This window comes from Tenrec ecaudatus, chromosome 10 (genome assembly GCF_050624435.1).
Source record: "Tenrec ecaudatus isolate mTenEca1 chromosome 10, mTenEca1.hap1, whole genome shotgun sequence".
Taxonomy (NCBI): domain Eukaryota; kingdom Metazoa; phylum Chordata; class Mammalia; order Afrosoricida; family Tenrecidae; genus Tenrec; species Tenrec ecaudatus.
This window is the reverse complement of record NC_134539.1, coordinates 8,145,561-8,167,308: the sequence shown is the minus strand read 5'-3', so window position 1 is coordinate 8,167,308 and position 21,748 is coordinate 8,145,561. Positions and strand designations below refer to the sequence as shown.

Here is a 21,748-nt window from a genome sequence, read left to right as displayed (position 1 = left end):
GCATGAGCTCTGGAGAAGCTGTGAGTGGGGGGTGGGCTGCTAATCACAAGGTTGGTGGTTCAAACCCACCAGTCACAACCTGAGTGCAAGATGAGAGAGACTGTCTGCTCCCATCGGGGTTTACGGTCTCAGAAACCCTGGACTGGGGCACTGGAGTAGATGCTGGATGACAGGACAGTGGGAATGTGAGCAATAATGCAGAGAGAGGAGGCAGGGATGAAAATCGTTAAACAGGGGTGGAAGCATTAGAGTAGCCCCATGACTGAAGAATTTGCTGATGCCCTGGATGAGAGGAGAACAAGAGTCCCTTAATCAGTTGGTTGCTTTTTTTGTTTTGTTTTGTTTTTCTAAAAATTAAGCTGGTGGCTAAGAATTTGCATTGGATTATCTCTGATTGGGTTTTTTGGTGCCAAGTGAATAAAAAAGACTCCCCAAAAATGTCCTGTCAGTTGTCAATTCAGGTGGGGGGCAAGGGGGGCTGGAGGCTGGTGGCATAGTGGTTAAGCTGGGCTGCGAACCCAAGTTCAAAACCACCGGCCACTCGGAGGGGGAAAGATGAGGCTTTCTACTCCCATAGAGAGTTACATACTCAGAAACCCACAGGGCCAGTTCTACTCTGTCCTGGGTGGGCGGTGCTGTAAGTCAGAATCGACTTGATGAATATTTGGTTTGGGGTTGATGTGAATTTGGCAGTACTTAAAAAAAAAATTTCCCCCCTTTCATTCCAGAATCCCACCCCCACTCAGGGCTGGCTGGCACTAATTCTGTTCCATGGTGTGGAACCTGCCATTGGCCTCCCACCCACGGCCTGGCTTTCAGTGCCGTTCTGGCTAAGCTACCGATAACTGAAGGCCCCCGGGTCATCAACCGCTTGTTTGAGACACATTGCCTGCCCTTCTCACCTGAGCCGCCTAAGTGAGGTGACAGCACAGGGGCCTGCTGGGCCCTGTCAGCAACCTTCTCGACTTGAGAAGTGACTCCTTCCTTGCTGCTACCGGACTTGGCGGCTGCCTTTGGCTTCTCGTTGACCTTGGGCTCGCTTTTGTCTGGGCAGGGCATGAGGACCTTGGATTTAGCGGCCTCTGCTGCTGCTGCCATCAACACCGCCGCCGCCGCCACCACCTCCTCCTCATCATCTTCTTCATCCTCCTCTTCCTCCGTCTTCTGTTTCTTAGGCTGAGCCCTGGCACACTGGAAGCTATGAAGGAGAGAGAGTGTCAGGGGTGGGGTCAGAGCTGACTCAGACGTGGGGGGCAACACACTCACGGATGCAAACGCCATTCTCACTGACCGAAGGGGGTGGAAGCAGCATGTTTTTTACCAGTGGGCAAAGATAATCATCCCAATTGATACAGTATCGAAAGTCAACAAAAACTGAAACAAATGACGGGGTAAAGCTCTGCAGGGCGTGGGGGGTCATTGTGAAAAGTTTACAGCAACGTTAAAAGAAGCCTATGTTGAAAAATAAGATATAGCGTGGTGTGGGCAGCATGGACAAGTAAAAGACATTGAACCTGACTGAAAGGCTTACGTGGCAAGATGAAGTATCAAGTTTGCTTCCTTGCCATCTGTAGAATTCCCCGGCACTACTGAAATCATAGAAGTTGGCACCAAACGGGCAGCTTCTCACTAGTTTGAAACTGCTGAGCATTTGCACTCTACCACAGAAATACTGCATCAGAGTCTAGCTTTTACAAAAAATCCCGGGTGTTTCTTACAGCTCCTGGGTGTGAATGTAGAGGAATCACCCCGTGGGGGAATGTTGGGGAATTCCAAGTCCCTCTGTGGTTGGAAAGCAAATCCTCTGCAGAGGCATGAACCCCAAAGAACCTACCCTTTGGACGCCCTGGCCAGGGGGATTAAGAGAAGAAGGAGGTTAATTTTATGTGCATGAAAAACCCACTGGTCGTCTCCACAGTGAGGGCCATTGTGATTATTTCCTCTTTAGTCATTTGCCGTGTATAACAACTTCAGAAATAGTCTACTCTCAAACACGATATCCAGTTCCATTCTAAGGCTTTTCATTTCACTACCCACCTCCACGGTTGAAAATTTTAAGTAAGCAGAGAACGGACAAGTGGAGAAAAGCCACAGAGTGGCCTTCAGGAACTTCCCCTCAATGCTGGCTCTCATCTGAGTGCGGGCAGTGTGAAGTTAGTGGGTGGGCTGGGGAGGGGTCCCTACCTCCTAGAAGCTTTCCTGACTTTCTTCCTCCTCTGGAACCACGCCGAGACTTCCGGTGTGGTTTCTGGAGTGGGCTTCGCGTGGTTGATGGTGTAGATGTCTTTGCCTTGCTTCCAAAGCTGATATCTGCCTGGCTGAAACTTCTTCACAAAGATATCCATGGAAATCTTCACCATGTCTTTCCTGCAGGTGCACTGAGACACAAGGGGGTTGGGCTGTGTTAGGCATTTGACTAGCAGGGAGGAAACCGCATCCTATCAACCCTTCAATGGAACAGACATGAGCCATGGATTCTACGAGCAGTCGAGAGCCTCATTCTTCATTTGGAGCACTCGCTGAGAGTTAAAGCCGATCGCTTCTGAACGGAGGTGGCAGGCTGAACATGCACACTCGATCAGTGGGAAAGAGCAAGGAAACCGTGCTTTGCAGCGCACAGGGAGCCACACCCAGAGGGAAAGGAGCACTTGTGAAGGGAAGAGGTCCTCCCTTCACGAAGAGGCATCCAAGTGCAGAAATCTGAAAGGCAGCACAGGCAAGCGACAAAAGCATCTAGGCAAGGAGGACGTGGCTGGAATACCAATGGAAGGAGATCAAGTCTCTCCAGGGAAGATTTCAGTCTCATTGACGTCTGTCAACCAGCACAAGTTCGCGAGGTAACAAAAAATAAACTTAGACCCAAACGAACAGTCCCTTCTCCATTACAACCACAAGATATAACACCCCCATCTCCAACAATTCCGCCATATCAATTGTGTTTTGAATTTCAAAGTAAAGATTCTTTTATATCAGCCACTAGGATCTTGGCTCTCGTGAGTGCATAGTTGTTGTTGTTTTTTAAGTCTTTGATGTAAAGAGTTTCCTGTAACTCCTGGAGACATGTTTACATGGGGTCCAGGGCAAGGTTCTGTGCACTGAGGTAGCCGGCATAGGAGTGGCAATGAGGAAGTCATCTCAAAGATGACAATTCCTGACTTGTGTGGACAAAGACCAGAGGCCTGATTAACCTTGACACAGTAACGCTCTCGGTATCTTGGAAATACAATGACTGTATCCAGGCAAATTAATTCCAAGGTCTTAGTCATCTCCAGCTAAGGGTCTAAGACTGACAAGTATTGATCACTGTATGGCTGATCTTGTAGACAAGGCCCCTTCCAATTCAACTACCACAGGCATTGAGTAACTATCAGTGAGTGGTGCGTCAATCCCCCCAGATTCCCACACCCCCATCCCCCCAGCCCTAGAAGCCCAGTCTGGCACCCTGCTTCATTGTTCCTCTCACATCTTGCTTGCATTTTTTTAAATCCCCTGCCAGCATCCTTCCGGCTCTGGCATCAAGCCTTGAGTTCTAGAATAACAAGGCTCACTAGTTCCCCTGCCTGCAGTCCCTCCTGACACCAATTCATCTTTATAGCTGCTGACTTCATACCCCTCAGATGTCCTGCAGTTGTTCATTTCTTCGTTCAATAAGGTTTAATGGCACTGCTCTGACTTTACAATGACACACGCATCCCCAAGCAGGGCACTCAGGGCTCCGATGCTTGGTTGCACCAGTGAGGTGAGATTTCCCTATCGCTGCACATTGACCACTGTCTGTATCACTCCCGAGAAGCCTGTCCCAGCAGCCAGAGAGCAGCATATCCGTGTTTGTGCTTTTAACCATTCCATTCTTCCCGATCGCTGGTCCCTAGCCAGGGCAAAACCATCCGTGTGTGCCTACATGGTCTCTGAGATCAATACTATTGAAATATGCTTCTTCCAATTATGAGTTGTTTATAGACTGGAAATATAAAGATATTTGGGGGTGAATTCCAATCTTTTGTCTAAAGGAAAGATTCATCTACAGAAGCAAGCCTGTTGGTTGGCTGGTTGGTTGGGTGGGTTTTGTTTGTTCTACACTTGATCTTAGCCAAAAGGCCGGGAAGCAATAGGGGTTTTGTTTGTTCTAAACACGGTTATTAATGTTGCTTCAAGAACAATAAAGGAGAAGGCCAATGGTGATGCTCCTCCCATCAACCAGCTAACTGGCATGGCAGCTCCTCAGAAGGATGAGCCGCCAATGGGTTGAGGGAGAAAAACAACTTTAACAGGTGTCCCTCTTGTGTGATCAGGTGGTGGCTTCAGTCTGGTCCCTGTACACTGGGCACCCACAGTAAGTGGGGTCGTTTGCATAAATCCACCACAGCCACACATAAGAAGGAGTTCCAGCCTGAAGAGGTTCCCATAGGGGGAACTGAGATGGCCATAGTCTCTCCTTCAGCCATTGCTAAGCACACACTGTGTTGAAATCCGACCATGTGAGATCAACTGACCATGTGAGATTAATCCGACTGTGTGGCTCTGCCTCACCCTATGCTCCGCTGGCAAGTCCGTGTCTCTAGTCAGGGGTCTCAATCATTTAGGAATAGGACGTTTCTTTACCACATAGGCTGTCCTTCTCCAGGGACTGGTCTTACCGGATAACATGTCCAAAGCAGATAAGAAAACGTCTCACCATCCCTGCCTCTAAGGAGCATCCTGGCTGTACTTCTTCCGAGATAAATCAATGTGTTTGTTCTTTTAGCAGCACCTATATGTCGCCAGCACCATCAATTAAATACACCGATTCTTCTTCAAGCTTCCTTAGTGGATTTCCACAATCACCTCATATGCATGTGAGAGTTAAACACAGAGTACACAGCACTTGTGAATCCTGACAAACAAAAATGATGCTACCTGACACCCTGGGTAAACAGTGCCTTCTTGATAAAGTAGAGGGTCATCGAATGAGAGGAAGATGCTCAATGCAACAGTGCAACAGACATGGCGGCTGCAACCATGGGTTCAAACACAGTGACAGGAGAGCAGGTGGCACAGGGCGGGCAGTATTTTATTCTGTGGTACACAGGGTTGCCCTGAGTCGGACCAACTTGACAGCAGGAACAGCAACCATAACAAGTCCCTGTGGCGCTCCAGGCTAAGCACTGGGCTGCTAATTACGAAGTCATTTCTCTTGAGAAGTGGAAACCCACCTTCCAGGCGTGTGACTCTAGGTAATGTGCTAAGATGTATCACTTCGAATGGTTCTGGCCATTCCACCTGAGTGGATCTTGAAGGAACAGGAATCCTTTGCTATCCTTTTCTTTAGACATCTATCAAGGGGTCCAGGTGACATAGTGGGTTAAGCCCTGGACTGCTGACGACAAACCAGCAGTTCAAACACATGAGTCAATCTGCAGGAGAAAAATGAGGCTCCTTCTGTAAACCAGTCTCAGAAACCCTAAGAAGCCATTCTACTGTGTCCTGGGAGTCAAAAATCAACTAGGAAGCAGTGAGTGAGTGAGTGAGTGAGTGAGTGAGTGAGTGAGTGAGTGAGTGAGTGAGTGAGTGGAGGAGTGAGTGAGTGAGTGTGTGAGAGTGTGTGTGAGTATGAGATAGTGAGTGTGAGATAGTGAGTGGGTGAGAGTGAGTGGGTGAGAGTGAGTGAGTGAGAGAGAGAGTGAGTGAATGAGTGAGTGAGAGAGTGTGTGAGTGAGTGAGAGAGTGAGTGAGAGAGTGAGTGAGTGAGAGTGAGTGAGAGAGTGAGTGATAGTGAGTAAGAGAGTGTGTGAGTGAGTGTGAGAGTGGGTGAGTGAGTGAGAGAGAGAGAGTGAGTGAGACAGTGAATGAGAGAGTGAGTGAGTGAGTGTGTGAGTGAGTGTGTGAGTGAGTGAGTGAGAGAGTGAGTGAGAGAGTGAGTGAGTGTGTGAGTGAGTGTGTGAGTGAGTGAGAGAGTGAGTGAGTGTGTGAGTGAGAGAGTGAGTGTGTGAGTGAGTGTGTGAGTGAGTGGATGAGTGAGTGAGTGAGTGAGTGAGTGAGTGAGTGAGTGAAAGTCCTTTTGATGATGAAATGAGACTGCTCAGTAGATGGCCCTAAAGAATGAGTAGCTACCGAAAATAAAAGTCCCATTTAAATATTCTGTTTGAAGTCCAGGACCATATACTGGCAGGAAGGGCAATAAGTGATCGCAGATAACACATTCTAAGCAGATTGCTGAGAAATCAGAACACTTAGAATAGCAACGTTAATAGCTCCTTTTAAGGCTGTATCAACTCATTACAAGGTTGACTGTGAAGCGTGCTCAAGAGTTACTGAATTCCCACCCACCTCACCGCTGTAATCTGTACTGCACAGCCAATGATTACTGGTTATCCAGGTGTGCTAGGGAGTCAAATCCCTGGTCTGTTATTTGCAGGAAACACTAGCAATCAGCAGGTTTCTAAGTCAAAAATAAAAAATGTTAGTCACTTGTATGGTGGAATTCGAAATTTCAAATAAGCATAACCTATAACTAGTCAACTGAGAAGTTAATACTTGATGAATAAGCTAAACTTAAGATTAAGATGGACACACTTCCTTCAGATGCACATAATTAGTGATTTAAGAAATGCTTTTTTCTGCACATGTGTGACAGGGCTGGCTACGAAATCATACTGAAATACATAAAGGTAACCCTTTAAAAAAAACAAAAAAGATAACCCTTTAGAATCAAATTAGAAAGAAAATATCCCCTCACAGAAGGGCCACAAGGAAGGGACAAGTCAGCCAGGGTACATGCAGTATAGCTCCAATGAAACACAGAACATTCCTCTAGTTCTTTAATGCTTCCTCCGTCCCCCAATACCATGACCCCAGTTCTTCCTTACAAACCCAGCTAGACTGGAACGTGTACGCTGGTACACATAACAGCTCTCAAAACACAGAATCCAGGACAGAGAACCCCTCAGGAACAACAATGGGAGTAGGGATACCATGAGGGTAGGGGGAAGGTGGGGGAGAAAGGAGGAATTGATTGCAATGTTTGACATATGACCAACACCCTCCACTCCCCCAGGGGACAGACAACAGAACGTGGGTAAAGGGAGACAGCACACAGTGTAAGATATGAAATTAATAATAATATATAATTTATCAAGGGTTCATGATGGTGGTAGAGGGAGAAGGAAAAAAAGAGGAGCTGATACCAAGGGCTCAGTAGAAAGAAAATGTTTAGAAAATGATGGCACCATATGTACAAATGTGCCTGATATAATGGATGTATGGATTGTTATAAAAGCTGTAAAAGCCCCCAATAAAATGATTAATTAATTTTTTTTAATTGACATCTTGGATCTAGACCTTAGACTACCTGCCTGGCCTCAGTAACCATGACCTTTGACCATGGCTTTTATTTAAAAATAGGTAAAATATTATTAAGGAAAAAAAACAAGAATAAAGAGAAATAATTTATTAAAATTAGATTAACTTGAACCCAGAGTTCAAGTTAGTTTGGGGTAGAATTCTGGCCTTGCATGTGGGAGAGCGGCCTACTCATGAAAAGCTACCACCCCTGTTAGAGGACACAGGGGTATGGCTGGAATGCTGAGCAAGATTCAGCAGAGTTTCCATAATCCTCTCCAGACAATCAGCCAGAGAAGGCCCACTCCGCATCCCATCCTGTGAGGGACTGGGGAGGACTAGGCAGGCAGCGCTGTAAGAGAACTCAAACAGTCAGTAAGTTATCCCCTTAAAATTCTTTTCCTTGGTATTCCTGTGCCTTGACAAACGGGGGGAAGCAGGCCTTCCTGGGGTGCTCACACAGAGGTGTTACACTTTACTGCTTTAATGACTTGTGTCACCCAGACCAGGCAGGTTCTTTCCTCTCAGAAAAGCAACAGGTGAAAAGGGTAGCTACGTCCGGGGCTGACCCAATGATTACACTTCTGGTATCTGTACAGCAGGTAATCATACCACTGCCGTCACATCAATTCCAACTCAGAGACCCTACACAGACAGGGTAGAACTGCTCCGAGTGGGATCCCAAGGCCGTAACTCTTTATGGACATAGAAAGCTTCATTGTAATCTCCAGCAGAGTGACTGGTGGTTTTGAACTGCTGACCTTGCTAAAGGTAACCACAGCCCAACTCATACCCACTGAGCCACTGGGGCTCCTTGTAAAGCAGTTAGTGCAGTATCTTACGGTGGGGTACTCCTGCAGGCCCCGTGTGACAGGGCAGCCAGAGCCCCTCCAGTTTCCTAAGCAGATCATCAGGTTTCTCCGGTGGAGAGACTGGGTAGATTCAAACCACCAGCCTTGCAGTGTTCAGCCAGGCGCTGAACTGGTGCAGCAGCAGGCTCCTACTCTTTCAGGACAACTTGGACACCATCACATCGGAGCTCATGCTTCACCTGGAGTGCCACTGAGGAAGGTACTTCGGGAGCCCTAAGCATCTGGGCCTCATTAGGACTGCTCTCTGTGTGAGCCCACGCCCTGTTGAGAGAGTCTAGCCAGGATGGCTAACACGTTCCCAAACAAAGTTCCCTCCACTCCTTCTCCTGATAGGTTCTGATGAATTCCTTCTGGATGCTTTCTTCCCCAGGCTCCTCCAGGCCAGGATATGTGTCCTGTAGGGAGTCAGGCAATTATACAGCAATTTAAGGCAAGGGACCAGGACTTGGTCTTTCTGACCCACGGGGGCACTGCTCAGACCATGAAGAACTGTGCGGGGGGGTGGATGCAAACAGCTTGCTCTAGGTCCCCAGGAGATGCTGTGGAAATTATTTTTAGAATTTCAGCTTCCGCGCACCTGGCTGAGTAGCCGGCGGACGGGCTGTGGACATACAGACAGAGATTTTTGAATCGCGGCGCTATTTCGTGGGCAAGGGCCCCACGACCCACTACTGGGCAGTGGATTCCGTCTCAGAGTGACCCCGGAGGGCAGGGCAGAGCTGCCCGGGGGGCTTGCGAGGCTGTGTGCCTGTCTGGCAGCAGAGTACTACACCAGGCTTCCTCAGAGAGGTGGGGGTTCAAACCAGCAACCTTTTGGGAAGCAGAGGAGGATGTGACCACTTTGTCACAAAGGCCCCTAAACCAGGGGCTTCCGAAAGTTTTCTGAAAAATGGGGTTAAGAGATAGTGAAATCCCCCTTGCAGAAAGGCCGACTGGTGTTGGGTCTGTCCTGATCTCACCCACTGAGTGTCAAACATCAGGTGGCAGAATTAACGGGGGGCAAAATCAGAGAAAAGCAAGGCTCTGTATTCACGCAGGGACCTAAATGTTTCCTGAGTGTCTAAGACCATGTATGGGAAACAACATACAGGGGTGGTACATATTTATTGTGGCTCTTTCTAGCCTGTGTCACTTACCTACCTTCCCCTGTATGGGTCTGGTAAGAAGGTGGGGAAAATACAGACAGGATTCACCTGTACTTGCAAACAAACTTCTCTAGCGTGGCAGCCTGCTGTGTGTAAGATGAACCCTCTGAGAAGCAGGAGGAGGGATTCATCACCAGCAAGAGTCAGTAGAGGAACACGTGCTCTGGACCCAAGATCCCTGTGCAGGGAACCTCGTGGACCCAGAGGACAGCCGGGCCATCAGAGGAGCAGCGGCAGAACTGGGAGCGAGGACACAGAACCGAGGGATGGACTTCCCAACTCGCAGAGCAAGTAAGCTGGGTGCTTTGGTGCAGGAGGCCGGCTTGCAGAGTGGGGTCTCTCTGGGCACTTAATTGGGGAAGCTGGACTTGCTGACCCACAGAAGTGGAACCGAATGCCTTCGGACTGAGGCTTACTGAAACATGGTGCCTCTGGGCACCTCATTCGGAAGCTGGGTCGGCTAGCACACTGCGCTGGCGCTGAATGCCTTTGGGATGGGGCTTCCAGCACAGTCGCCTGGCCTGTGGGCACAGCTGAAAGTGTGTTACTCGTCCTGAGAAACCACTCCCCCAGCTTGCTAGCTTCTGGAATGACCCCTTTAATCATGAATTCTGTCTGTGCGTTTCCACAGACCACTGCAATGGACCACAGAACCCAAAGAGAAGTACTCATTAAGGCATGGCACAGCATGCGACCTCGGGCCTCCACTTTCGAGTCCTTCAGGCATTTCTTCTTCACTGCCTGCCGAGGGGGTTGGGTGGTGCCACAGGTGAGGTGGGGGTAGGGGGTGGGGATGGCAGCAGACTGTCACCAGGCTCTGCCCTTTAACTGACTGCTTGGACCAATCTACATCAGAAGTGTTCCGGCACTAACTGCCGTCCTCCAGAAACACAGGGTGAAACATCTCCCTGGATGACACCTGCGCGGTGGCGGTGAGGGTGATTGGGGGTGCTCCTCTGGTGTGGGTTCCCATTCACTGGGCAGCCACGGCCCAGGGCTCTCGGAAACATACGGGGGCTGAACACCTTCCAGCTCTCCCTCTGCCAACATTCAGGCCACTTGAGCGATGGGCGCCAAGCCTCTTCACTTCTGCTACCTGGCAGAAGAAGGCTGTGTGCCCCTGCCCTCCCTGTCATCTCTGTACAGTGTGCACACTGCGTCTCAGCCACTGTGGGCATTAGCATCCTTTCGTGTCAGCTTGATAAGCAGAGCGGACGGATGGGGTCTAGCCAATCAGTCAGGTCACAGCCTGATGATGCCTCCTGGTGGGTGTGACCTTCTCAGGAGGATTCTGGGAACTTTCTCTCTCTCTCCTGAAAGGCAGCCCACTCTCTCTCTGCTTCACCTTCCTGTTGATGGCAGCCAGCCATGAGATGCTTCCACCACCACTGGATCCCCGAGGCTTTTCACCCGCCGGCCTGTGAACCTCCTGCATTTGGTCTCATTGCATGTGCCCGTGAGTCTGAAGAATAATTTATAGATTGGTATCAGACATACAGGCTAATATCTGACTTATGGACTTGATCTGGACTGGGTAGGGAAGTTTTCTTAATGTACAATTACTCTTTGATATAAAACTCTTACACATGAGTGTCTCTGGATTTGTTTCTCTAGTTTACCCAGAGTAACAGACACTGTGGCAGGAAGTCTGACAAGAGAAAGTGTTTTTGTTTTTTATTTTATTGGGAGGAGGGAACTTTGAGGAATAAACCCCCCCAAAAAAAATTTTTAATAAAATAGCTATACGTTTCTCAGAAGGGAAGATCTAGCTAGCATGTAATTAAGGATTCAACCCCATGAGGCACTCTGAGGAAAATAGGTATCGCTTTGATAGGACAGGCAGTTCCACCCAGTCCTACAGGGTCCCTATTGACTTAATGGTAGAGTTTGGTTTTGATTTTACACTTGAAAGAAACACAAATAATCCCTGGAGAGGTGACCTCAGGTCATGAAAATAAACATTCCAGGGAGTTTAAATGACTGATGCTGTTAGGTGTCAGAGTCGGTTCTGGCCCATAGCAATCCTACGTGAACCAGAACAGAACACCTCACGATCCTGGGCCATCCTCACAATTGTCCTTATCTTTGAACCCACTGTTGCAGCCACTGTGTCCATGGTCCAATAGAGGGCCGCCTTCTCTTTCACTGCCCTCCACTGTACCAATTATGACGTCCTTCTCCAGGGACTGGTCTTTCCTGACAACATGTCCAAATCACTCGGCAACTGGTGCATAAATTCTTCCTACGGGGCAGCTCTGCTCTGTCCTATTGGGTCGCTGTGAGTCTGATTCCACTGGGTGGCAGTTGAGTTTGGTGGGCTTTTTTTTTTTAAGCTTGAAAAAAAATAGATGATAAGTATCAGGTATGTGGGACTTTTTAATACTAACGGGATGGCCTGAAATTTAACAATGAATAACATACGGAAAACAAATATTTTTGTTGGGAATCTTTTTTTTTTTTTTTTAAGTGAAGTGAGAACACACACTTTCTCTGGCACACCTCTCAGTCAGCATCTCAGCACCTCGGGTCCGTTTTCCCGGCAGGCCCCGGGGGCAGGCCTGTGTCTGGCCGGTTATTCTGTTTCACACAGGCAGCATTTCCTTGGGAAGCTCTCAGGAAGAGCTCACGTCCCCCTTGACTGTTATCAGTTTCATGAAATGACGTCAAGTGGACACGAGGTGGGTAGACCCAACACCAATCAGAAGGAAACCACGCAGAAGACAGAAAAGAACACAGCAAGGATTGTAAGAGTGTCTTCATTTTCTCTCCAGGCAGCGTTTAAAAAAGACCCTCCTCCCTGGGCAAGTGTGGGGAGCAGCTCTGTGTGCACGACGACTCGGTGCCATGTGTTTAAGAAGCAAAGCAGGGAGGGGCTGGATGTCCATCAGCTAAGGCCCACAGTGGACCAACAGCAGAAGTCACTTCCAGAGCCCTTCCCATCAGACGCTTCACTGGAGGCCCACAAAGAGCGAGAGGCCTGTTCACGAAAATGTCACACCGACATTTGAACGGAGCACTCCGAAGAAAATACTTACGAACAAAGACTCTGTAAGCACGTCCACCTCACCTGTATTTATCAAAAGGCTAAAAATGGGCAACAGTGTTCCTGGAAAAGTAGACTAGTTGTTTAAGAATTACATTATCACTCATGAAAATGTATGGGGTGATACTGAGTGATCTGGACATGCATTGCCCACCACGCCAGCACATTGGTGATGTGGGCGTGAAGATTATTTGTGGGGAGCACTCCTGCCTGAGTGCTCGACAGCCCAAAAGGTTGGCAGTTTGGATCCATTCAGAAGTGCCTCGAATGAAAGGCCTGGCTGTCAGTGTCTGGAAGGTCATAGCCACTAGGAGAGCGGTTCTCCACCGACCTAATGCCGCGACCCTTTCATACAGGTCATGTGGTGACCCCTCCCAACCATAACATGATTTTCGTTGCTACTTCCTAACTGTCATTTTGCTACTGTTGTGAATCAGGCGACCCCTGTGAAAGGGTCGTTCGACCCCCAAAGGGGTTGCAACCCACAGGTTGAGAACCACTGCTCTAGGAGTTCAGGTCTCAACTGAAATGTAAGGGTCACTATACATCATGAGCAACTGGTCAGCAACTGTTATTTTGCTTTGGTTTTGTTTTTTTGGCCTGTACGCCATACAAGTACTTATAATGGACAAACGGATGTGAGAGACTGATGGCATGATCTGCTTGGACCTGATTTGGGGGAGGGGCGGGGTAGTGGAGACCACTAGACCGGGGCAGAGCAAGACCAGGCTGCTTGAGTTAAAGCCCTGTTCCCCAGGGGCACGTCTGGACGACAGTGGCCCCATTCGTGGAGGAATCTTTGTCTTAACAGATCTTCTTGCTCTCTGTGTATCCCCCGCTACACGTAAATCTCAGATGTGTTTCTACATGTAACGTGATTCTACATGAAACTCTCCAGCACATAGCATGCTCTTTTTCCCCCTTGAGATCGCAGTATGCTTCTGTACTTATTTATTAGCTAGTGTCTGTTTGGGGGTGTGTTAGGCAAGGTTCTCTAAAGAAACAAAACCAGGACACTTATGATTAGATAGATAAATAGGTCACTTGTGAATAGATTGGATATAGATAGATAGAGCACAAAGAAATAACAGCTAATTAGTCCACATAGCAATACAGCAGGCTCAGTTTAACTCACTCCCATAAAACAGTTAATATACTAGAAATCCTTCAACTCAAGAGGGCTGCTGGGTCCAAGGTCAAGGCCGCAGACAGCTGAGTCTTCCCTTGGGCAATGCAGGCAGAGTCTGCCCACAGACAGCAAAGGGCAGAGCAGGTTACCAACAGTCAGCAGCTCAGAAGCTTAGTGAAGCAGGCCCAGATGGGACATCAAACTCAAGAAATGCAAGGCGACAGGATCCGCCAGCCTCAAGTTCAAGCAAAGAATACACCAGCAGTGTGGTGAAGCAGGTCTTGAAGGAACTTCAAGTTCTAGCTACAGGATCCACGGGTTGGCTGCCCCACAGGTAATGTAGCTCACAAGGTGAGGCAGAGAATGAGCTAAAGCAGTTGAACAGCAGGTCCAATCATCAAAGAGCAAGAAAGAGGGGGGCAGGCCTTGTTGAGCCTTTTATCTCTTTGCCCTCCAATCAAACCGTGAACTTCTTAATCCTGCATGTTCCTATTAGCCAGGTTGGCACAATAAACCTACCTGTCATGGGGGCGTTAGAATCTGAGCTCCCAGAGGGCATGGACAGTGCTCCATTCCTATGATAGACTATCACACCTGTCCCATTCCTATGATAGACTATCACACCTGTCCCATCAACTTTGGCTGGACTATTGCTGGAAACACCATAGAGGGTTGCCAAAAATGTGGGAAACTGGACAAAAATGAGAGTTTGAAGTGAAGGGCTACCTCACTTTATCTGATGAATGGCTTAGCTCCATTTCAATGTCCTTATTGTTACATTATCAGATCAGTGTGTAGGACCTGTGATCAGAAGGTCTCGAAGTCTCTGTTAGTTAGTACGTGTGAGGGGTTTCAAAGAGAGGGTGGAAACATGGAATTCAAAAGAAAAAGAATCTTCCTGGGAGCTCCCTAAAACTCCCGGGAGGGCTTGGTCTCGCTAAAGGAATGGGAAGCAGACCATACATGCTAAGAAGCCCCACCCCCCTCCCCCCCCAAAGAGCATCCTATGTCCCGACCAGCAATTCCACCAACTCAAATACAAGGCAGAACGGCTGTGGTTCTAGCATGTTCTCAGCAAGCTTCACGCCCCGGGGACAGAGAGGGACCACGGATGAAATCTCCAAGGGGCGTGGCGGGCTCTAGTCTGTTTTCACCCAACAGAAACTCATGAACCAGTCCACAGTCAAAACCCAGCAGCATTATAAATGTCGTTTCAAGGATCGACATTTCCTCAGATTCACATGCTCTTTTCATATATTTAAAATCCAAGCGGGAATAAGTCCAGCGGGAAATCATAAAAACAGCCAACATCAGGCCAAACTCCATTTCTGGTGGGGAAAAAAAAAACAAACAAAAAATCCCCGCCCTGTGTCTGTGTAACACACAACCATCACAGCAAAGAGGATCCCTCTGTTCGTGTAAGAAGGCCTCGCGTGGCTGCAGTGTCCCTGGGTAGGATCCTCAGCTGTAGCTGCCTCGTACAATCAATCCCGTCCAGAAACAGGAGAGAACGCACCGTCTGTGGTGAGCAGTGACCAGCTGTGTAGAGTGGCACCATGGCCTCTCCCTCCTGGGGTCAGGAAGGGCAGACACCGGGAATGCCTGGGGCAGGGCTGGGGCCTGCCATTGTGCTTTGAGTGCCTTTTGCCCTGGAAGACCTATTGCTGAGAAGAGGGTAGAAGCGGGAGGAGGTAAAGTGATTTTTTTTCGTAGCAGTGAGTAATTTACCCCAGATCAGGTCTGTTTGTCTGTTGTCTTTTATCCTGTGACTAAGAAACTCGGGAAGTAACTTAAAAATGGCTTCCCATCATGCTAATTCTTTGGGAGATCAGGCCTGTGGGAAAATGACCCCGCTTTGTCGATCTCTTTGGAGAACCCAAACACTACGTGGCAAGATGTCTTTAACCAGTGCAAAATCCCGTCACCTGCTGCCCCTCGACCCCGCTGGCCACTGGCCGTCATTTCCCTTCTCTCTTCCATATCAGCTCGCAGGCGCCTTCGATTCTGGTGTGAGGCCTGTGCCAGGGCGTCCACATTGACAAGCTAGGATGATGTGTATTCTGCAGCTGGTTCTGTGTCTGCTGTGTGCAAATGCAGAGTGACCAAGCTTCAGGTACAGGTAGCCGGAGCGAGTCAGCCCAAAAGACTGAGCTGGCTCTGCTGGGCAGACGGAAATCTGACTTGAGGGTTTGCACCAGTGGGTGCAGGGGGAATGCGGTGACTCCTGCTAAGTTAAGAGCAGGCAACTTTTAATACCCAGAGTCTGTTCTGTTAGGTTATACCTGTCCGTTAGGTCATGCCTGGCTGTGTGGGGGCCAGCAATTTCAAGAGTCTCCTGAACTCCTGTCTTTCTGGCCCGCTGCGGGGGTCGGCGTGGAACCTGCTATCAAGCTATGGAGCAAATGCCCCACCAATGGTCCCAGCTCCACCGGACAGCATATAAGCAAAAAGTAAATATCTTACAAGCTATAGCATTTTGAAGTTTATCCAGTCAATATTTCCTTAACTAATATACTCTTTAATGAATATACTGGGTATGAAGTTAGCCAGGAATTAAAGTCTCTTATTTCCAGCCTTATGCCTCACATCACCTGGAATCACAGGCCCCTCTTACCCCCTCGTGAGCCAACAATCAAGGTAATTTCTTAGCAAAGCAGCCTTGGTATTGAACAGGCTCTGGGTATTAAAAGCCGACTGCTCTTACATTGCTAGGGTAGACTGCAAGTTCCACTGCCACACAGATATTCTACCCGATGCAAACGACCCATCCTTGCTGTTAGCATTCTGGGGTCTGAACACATCCTCCCACCTGGAAAAAAGCTTTTTCCAGTCCCAGGTGGAGATAAGACTGCTTTTTCCTGACAGCACAAATGGGACCTGTCACATGGAAACGGGCTCTTCTAGAAAAGGGCCCGGCCCAGAAGCACAGCCCCTTGGTGCGGGGAGCAGCTTGAGGGACGGTCCTCCGAGGCCAAGCATTCGTGCCTGTACCCCCACATCTCGAACAAGGTAGCAGGGCCCTGACTTCAGCCTGCTCACAGCTCTCCACTGCTGCTCTGGTCCCACAGATGCTGATGGGGTTTGGAAGCCCGTCCATGACTTGACTGCTGATGTACCTTGATCTCACCTTCCCAGGTCATGCAGACTTGAACTCCCGAGTCCACCACATGATGGTAACAGCGATTTTAACTTAATGAAGAGGCCCAGTACAGAATATAATTATTATCCAATAAAGGTACGTGGAGATAAACTTGCTTACATGAGTTTTCAAGCAACACCTTGCCTGTCTCCCAAGGTCAGACCATGTTGTCCCTGTGAGTGGAGACTAGTTGATCAAAACAGCACAGTCCCGGTGGTTTCATCCAGTCCAGCAACCGCTCCAGAGATGGAGAAAGACCCAAGCTAGGCCAAGGAGCTTCCAGGCCAGGCCCCGTTCACCCACAGCGTCTGCAGCCCCGTTTGCTAGCCCGTGGGCAGCAGGAGCTGGAGTGAGAGAAGCCCACAGACTCTGCGGCTAGGTGAGCAGGGGCCGCGTGCATCGGCCGGGTGGAGGAACAGAGCGTGTTTCAAACCATGTGTCCATTGAGACGGTGCTGGGTGGAAGCAACCACTTAGCGCAGAATGTGTGTTTCAGAGGAAAGGACACGACGCTTTATGAGCACGGAAGGGATTCTTTTTCTTAGTTAAGGCACTTCCCCAACCCATTGCTGAAGATACCGGGGAAGTCAGAGCGTAAATGGCTTAAGAAAAAAAAAGATATTCTAATCAGATTGTTTAACTCTATCAAGAAGGCAGTGGGATGCTGTGAGTCACACATAGATATAAAGGTGAAGTGAATAAAACAGCAAGTGATGGAACACTCTATAAGAGTGGGTGTGAGGGCGGTCTGGCTGCGCCATCTGTCACCCCATTGATCGCCACGGCTGATTCGGCTGATCTGGCTGGCTAGGCGGGTGCCCCCTTCCTCCCTCGCCATAAAAAAAATAAAAGCATCTGACTGATGAATCTGAATTTCCAAAAGGGCTCAGAACAATTAAGGCCACTCACATGATGAGAAGAGGTAGACAAACATATTAACACCATATTCTCAATCTACAGACTAGATTTTCAGATGGCTACTTAAGTCAGCCAAGATTATAAATGTCAATCACAACGCCCCTCTCCAACGCACGCACGCACACACACACACAGAACCTTCAACACACATGTAAAAATTATTTCCATCTATCTTATCAGGAAAGAAACATCAAAGTAGTAATTAACTATGGAGCAATTCCACACCAGTTATATATTCCCATGTCCCTAGACTGATATAAAAGTTGAAATACACAATCTAAAATAGCACATTACCTTAAAAAAAAAACATCAGTCCAAAATGCCACCTTCACTTTAATGCTCAGATCTAAATACTAATTTCAATAATGATAAAATGTCAGAGACACGGCAACCTGCAGCCGCAGAGATATAAAATTACAGAGGGGCCTGGAAATGAATAGCATGTATCAGAAGAGAATATGAAGTTACTGGCATTGAACTACAAAGGTTACTGAAAACCTAATTTCACAAAGAACCTTGCTTTACTCTGGGCCTTCTCCCAGCAAATCTAATGAAGTAAATGTAAAATTCGAAGGCTGGAGTCTTTCTTAAAAAAAAAAAGAAATGGGGGCAGTGAGGGGGAAAAAAGTGGAGCTGATACCAAGGGCTCAAGTAGAAAGAAAATGTTTTTAAAATGATGATGGCATCTTATGTGCAAATATGCTTGATACTATTGCTGTATGGATTGTTATAAGAACTAAAAGCCCTCAATAAAATGATTTATTAAATAAATAAATAGCATTCAATTCCTTTCTGCTTTCAGTCTTTCACTATGAATCCAAGAATTCGCGTGCAAATGGTCGAACCACTTATTAATTGGCGGCAGTCACATGTCTACCACAGACATCCTGCCTCCGAGACACCCAGCCTTGGCACAAGGTGAGCTTCCCCAGGGGAGCCAGTAGGAGGCCGTTTTACCGAGTGCGACCCTGAGGGACTGCAGCTGCAGCAGGGGTCTCGTTTGGCACGTGACTGGTTGCTTTTCTGTGTTTCTGTTAACGCTCTCAACTACAAACCAAAAAGGGGTGCTGGTGTGATTCCACCCACGGGTGCCACAGAGGAAAGGCCTGGGCGTGTATTTCAAAGACGCCAGCCACGGGAAAGCCTGTGGCACACCGCAGTTCTCTGACACACATCGGGGTCGCCTTGAGGTTGACTGACAGCAACTGGCAGGGTGGTGGACGGCAGTGAAGAAGAGAAGAACCTTTCAGGGGCATGCATCTCTAGCGCCATTCACACACAGGAGGCTAGCAGCAAACTGCACTGACTAGGATTCACAGAGCATCCTCTCTGTGTGTGCAGGCAAGCCACTGGACGGGGGCTGGGGGTGTTTCCAGCACTGGACTGGTTCCTGGGGTGTCATGCTGGGCTGATACTGGTGGATCATCACATTCCTTAAGAGTAAGATTGCACAACTCAGAAGCGATGCAGGGGCTGCCCATAAGCGGTATACCTGTACAGTGTTCAAAAGCAGACACAGTGAGATAGACTTACAAATTCTCATGAAGTCCACATTTGGGGGTGGCTATGGAGGCTGAAGAACCCCTGAAAAGTTTGCCCTGGCATGAGTTTTAAACCTTACATCAAAAAGATCCTCTGAAGTCTTCTTAACACCGCAAAGTTTAGCTCAACTAGGGAAGAATGTGAGAGCCGGTGGTGGTAGTGATCTGACATTGTGCTAACTTCAAAGTTGGCAGTTCAAAACCACCAGCCGCTCTGTAGCAGCCAGGGCTTTCAACTTACTCCCCAAAAGAGTGACAGTCTTGGAAACACACAGAAGTTCTACTGCGTCCTGTAGGGTAGCTATGGGTTGGCCTAGACTCAATGACAGTGAATTTTGTGTTCAAAATGCCTGAGCATTGTGGAATCAAATTGACAACAGTACCTCAAGAAGTCAGATAAGAAATTCAGGGGCAATGAGTTCATGCTATCTGGGGAGGAAGAGCTCAGAGAAAAGGGGGTATAAAGGTTGTACCTCAAAGAATGTTTTTCAACAGCACGTGTAGAAACTGTTGATAGTCTGCTGTGTATACGCCCAACAAAAGCCAAATGGAGACAGACAGCTGTGGTAGCAAGTTACCATGCGATAATGTATTTTTTCTTCTTTTTTAAAAATCATTTCATTAGGGGCTCATACAACTCTTATCACAATCCATACATACATCAATTGTGTCAAGCACATCTGTACATTCATTGTCCTCATCGTTCTCAAAACATTTGCTCTCCACTTAAGCCCCTGGCATCAGGTTCTCATTTTTTCCCCGCTCCGCCCTCCCTCATATGCCCTTGATAATTTATAAATTATTATTTTGTCATATCTTGCCCTGTCCAATGTCTCCCTTCACCCACTTTTCTGTTGTCCATACCCCAGGGAGGAGGTTACATGTAGATCCTTGTAATCGGTTCCCTCATTCTAACCCACTCACCCTCTACCCTCCCAGTATCGCCACTCACACCACTGGTCCTGAAGGTATCATCCGCCCTGGATTCCCTGTGTTTCCAGTTCCTATCTGTACCAGTGTACATCCTCTGGTCTAGCCAGACTTGCAAGGTAGAATTGGGATCATGATAGTGGGGGGTTTGTGGGGGGAAGCATTTAGGAACTAGAGGAAAGTTGTATTTTTCATCGTTGCTACATTGCACTCTGACTGGCTCGTCTCCTCCCCAAGACCCCTCTGCCAGGGGATCTCCAGCAGGTAACAAATGGGCTTTGGGTCTCCACTCCACACTGCCCCCCTCATTCACTATGGTTACCATGTATTAATGTATTAAGTGTTGCTAAATTGTACAAGAATAAATGATCTTCTGCTGGGCATAGTCAACAACAATAAGATAAACTATAAAACTCTCAGACCCTGAAAAATATGGACACTCAGAAACCTCAGGAAACTCACTACTATCGACAGCTTGTTTTAGAAGATATTTTAAACATTTCCTTGTCTGAATCAAACCAAAAGGCGCATTCACTCCCACTGAGTGGACACAGCTCATACTGACCCTAGAGGATAGAACTGCCCTGTGTGAGGTAGGAGATTGTAACAGTGTAACTGTTTACAGGAGTAGAAAGCCCATCTTTCTCCCGTGGAGGAGCTGCTGGCTTCGAACTGCTGGCCCTGCAATTAGCAGCCCAACACGTAACCCCTATGTCACAAGGCTCCTACTGACAAGCCAGTTTTAATATACAGATGTGGCACCCCACTGCCCAAGAAACACGCACTGCGGTGCAGCTAGCTGGCAGTCTGGGGAAGAGCTGGGCTGACAGCCTTAAGGACAGGGAGGTGCCCGGCAGGCACGGAGCACTTGCAAACTCCTGCCAGTGTTAATATTTTAAATCATCTTTCTCCACATGACGTGTGTGGTCCCCCCGCCCCCTGGCCCCTGATGGTGCTTCTGAGAGATTGTGGACTGACAGTGGGTGTGTCTGTGATAAACGTGGGACGTCTGTCCATCCCAGGACCACATGTCCTGCCTGATCTCTGGCTGGTGAGTCGGCTTCCGGTTTCCCGGTCAGGAGTGTCACAGCTTTTCACACCAGCCACGCGCAGTCACGGGACCTGACCCTCCCGTTCACAGCAGCTGTCACGTCTGTCAGCAGCCGTGACCGTCCTTAGCTGCGGCTTTCTTTCCTGCTCCACACGCCCCGCGCTGCATGGAGTGGACATGGGCATCTCCCTTCGCTACGATTCAAAGGAAGGCGAATCGAGATTGGGTTATTCAGAAAGGACTGACGTTTCTGTCGCCCACCTAGACGGCGATGTCACAGAATTAGCATCCCACTTACCACAGGTCACACTGAACCGTAACAGCCAAGCCGGTGGGTGCCCGTCAACAGCACGGGCACTGTGCAAGGCCCCGTTTTGCAGATGGAAAAGGCAAGCCTTTAATCAAAGCCAGCCGTCAGAATAAAATGTTCTAAAATGGACGATGGTGAGATTGGGCGGCTCTTCTCACGTGCACTCTGAGCCAAGAAAGCAGTTTGGGGAAAAACAAAGCAAAACCAGAACCAGCCATCCCACAAGCTCGTCTGAACAAGTGCAAGTTCACTGAGGTGTGAACCTCAGGGAGCAAGGCCGGCAGCCCCAGATCCTTGCAGAGCTGCCTCGGGTCGGAGGAGAGAGAGAGTGGGAGATGAATGTGGCCCACAAGC

At 48.5% G+C, this 21,748-nt stretch overlaps 1 protein-coding gene across 2 annotated transcripts in view; it reads right to left on the bottom strand.

The window, feature by feature from the left end:
- Nucleotides 1–21,748, bottom strand: part of KDM4C (lysine demethylase 4C) — a 213,606-nt gene that overhangs the window by 103,708 nt on the left and 88,150 nt on the right. For both annotated transcript variants that reach the window (XM_075559906.1, XM_075559905.1), the window contains exons 9-10: nucleotides 2,185–2,378; nucleotides 903–1,198 (exon numbers count right to left, since the gene is read on the bottom strand). In XM_075559906.1, the coding sequence (XP_075416021.1) occupies nucleotides 903–1,198; nucleotides 2,185–2,378 (490 nt within the window). The remainder of the gene's footprint in view (nucleotides 1–902; nucleotides 1,199–2,184; nucleotides 2,379–21,748) is intronic.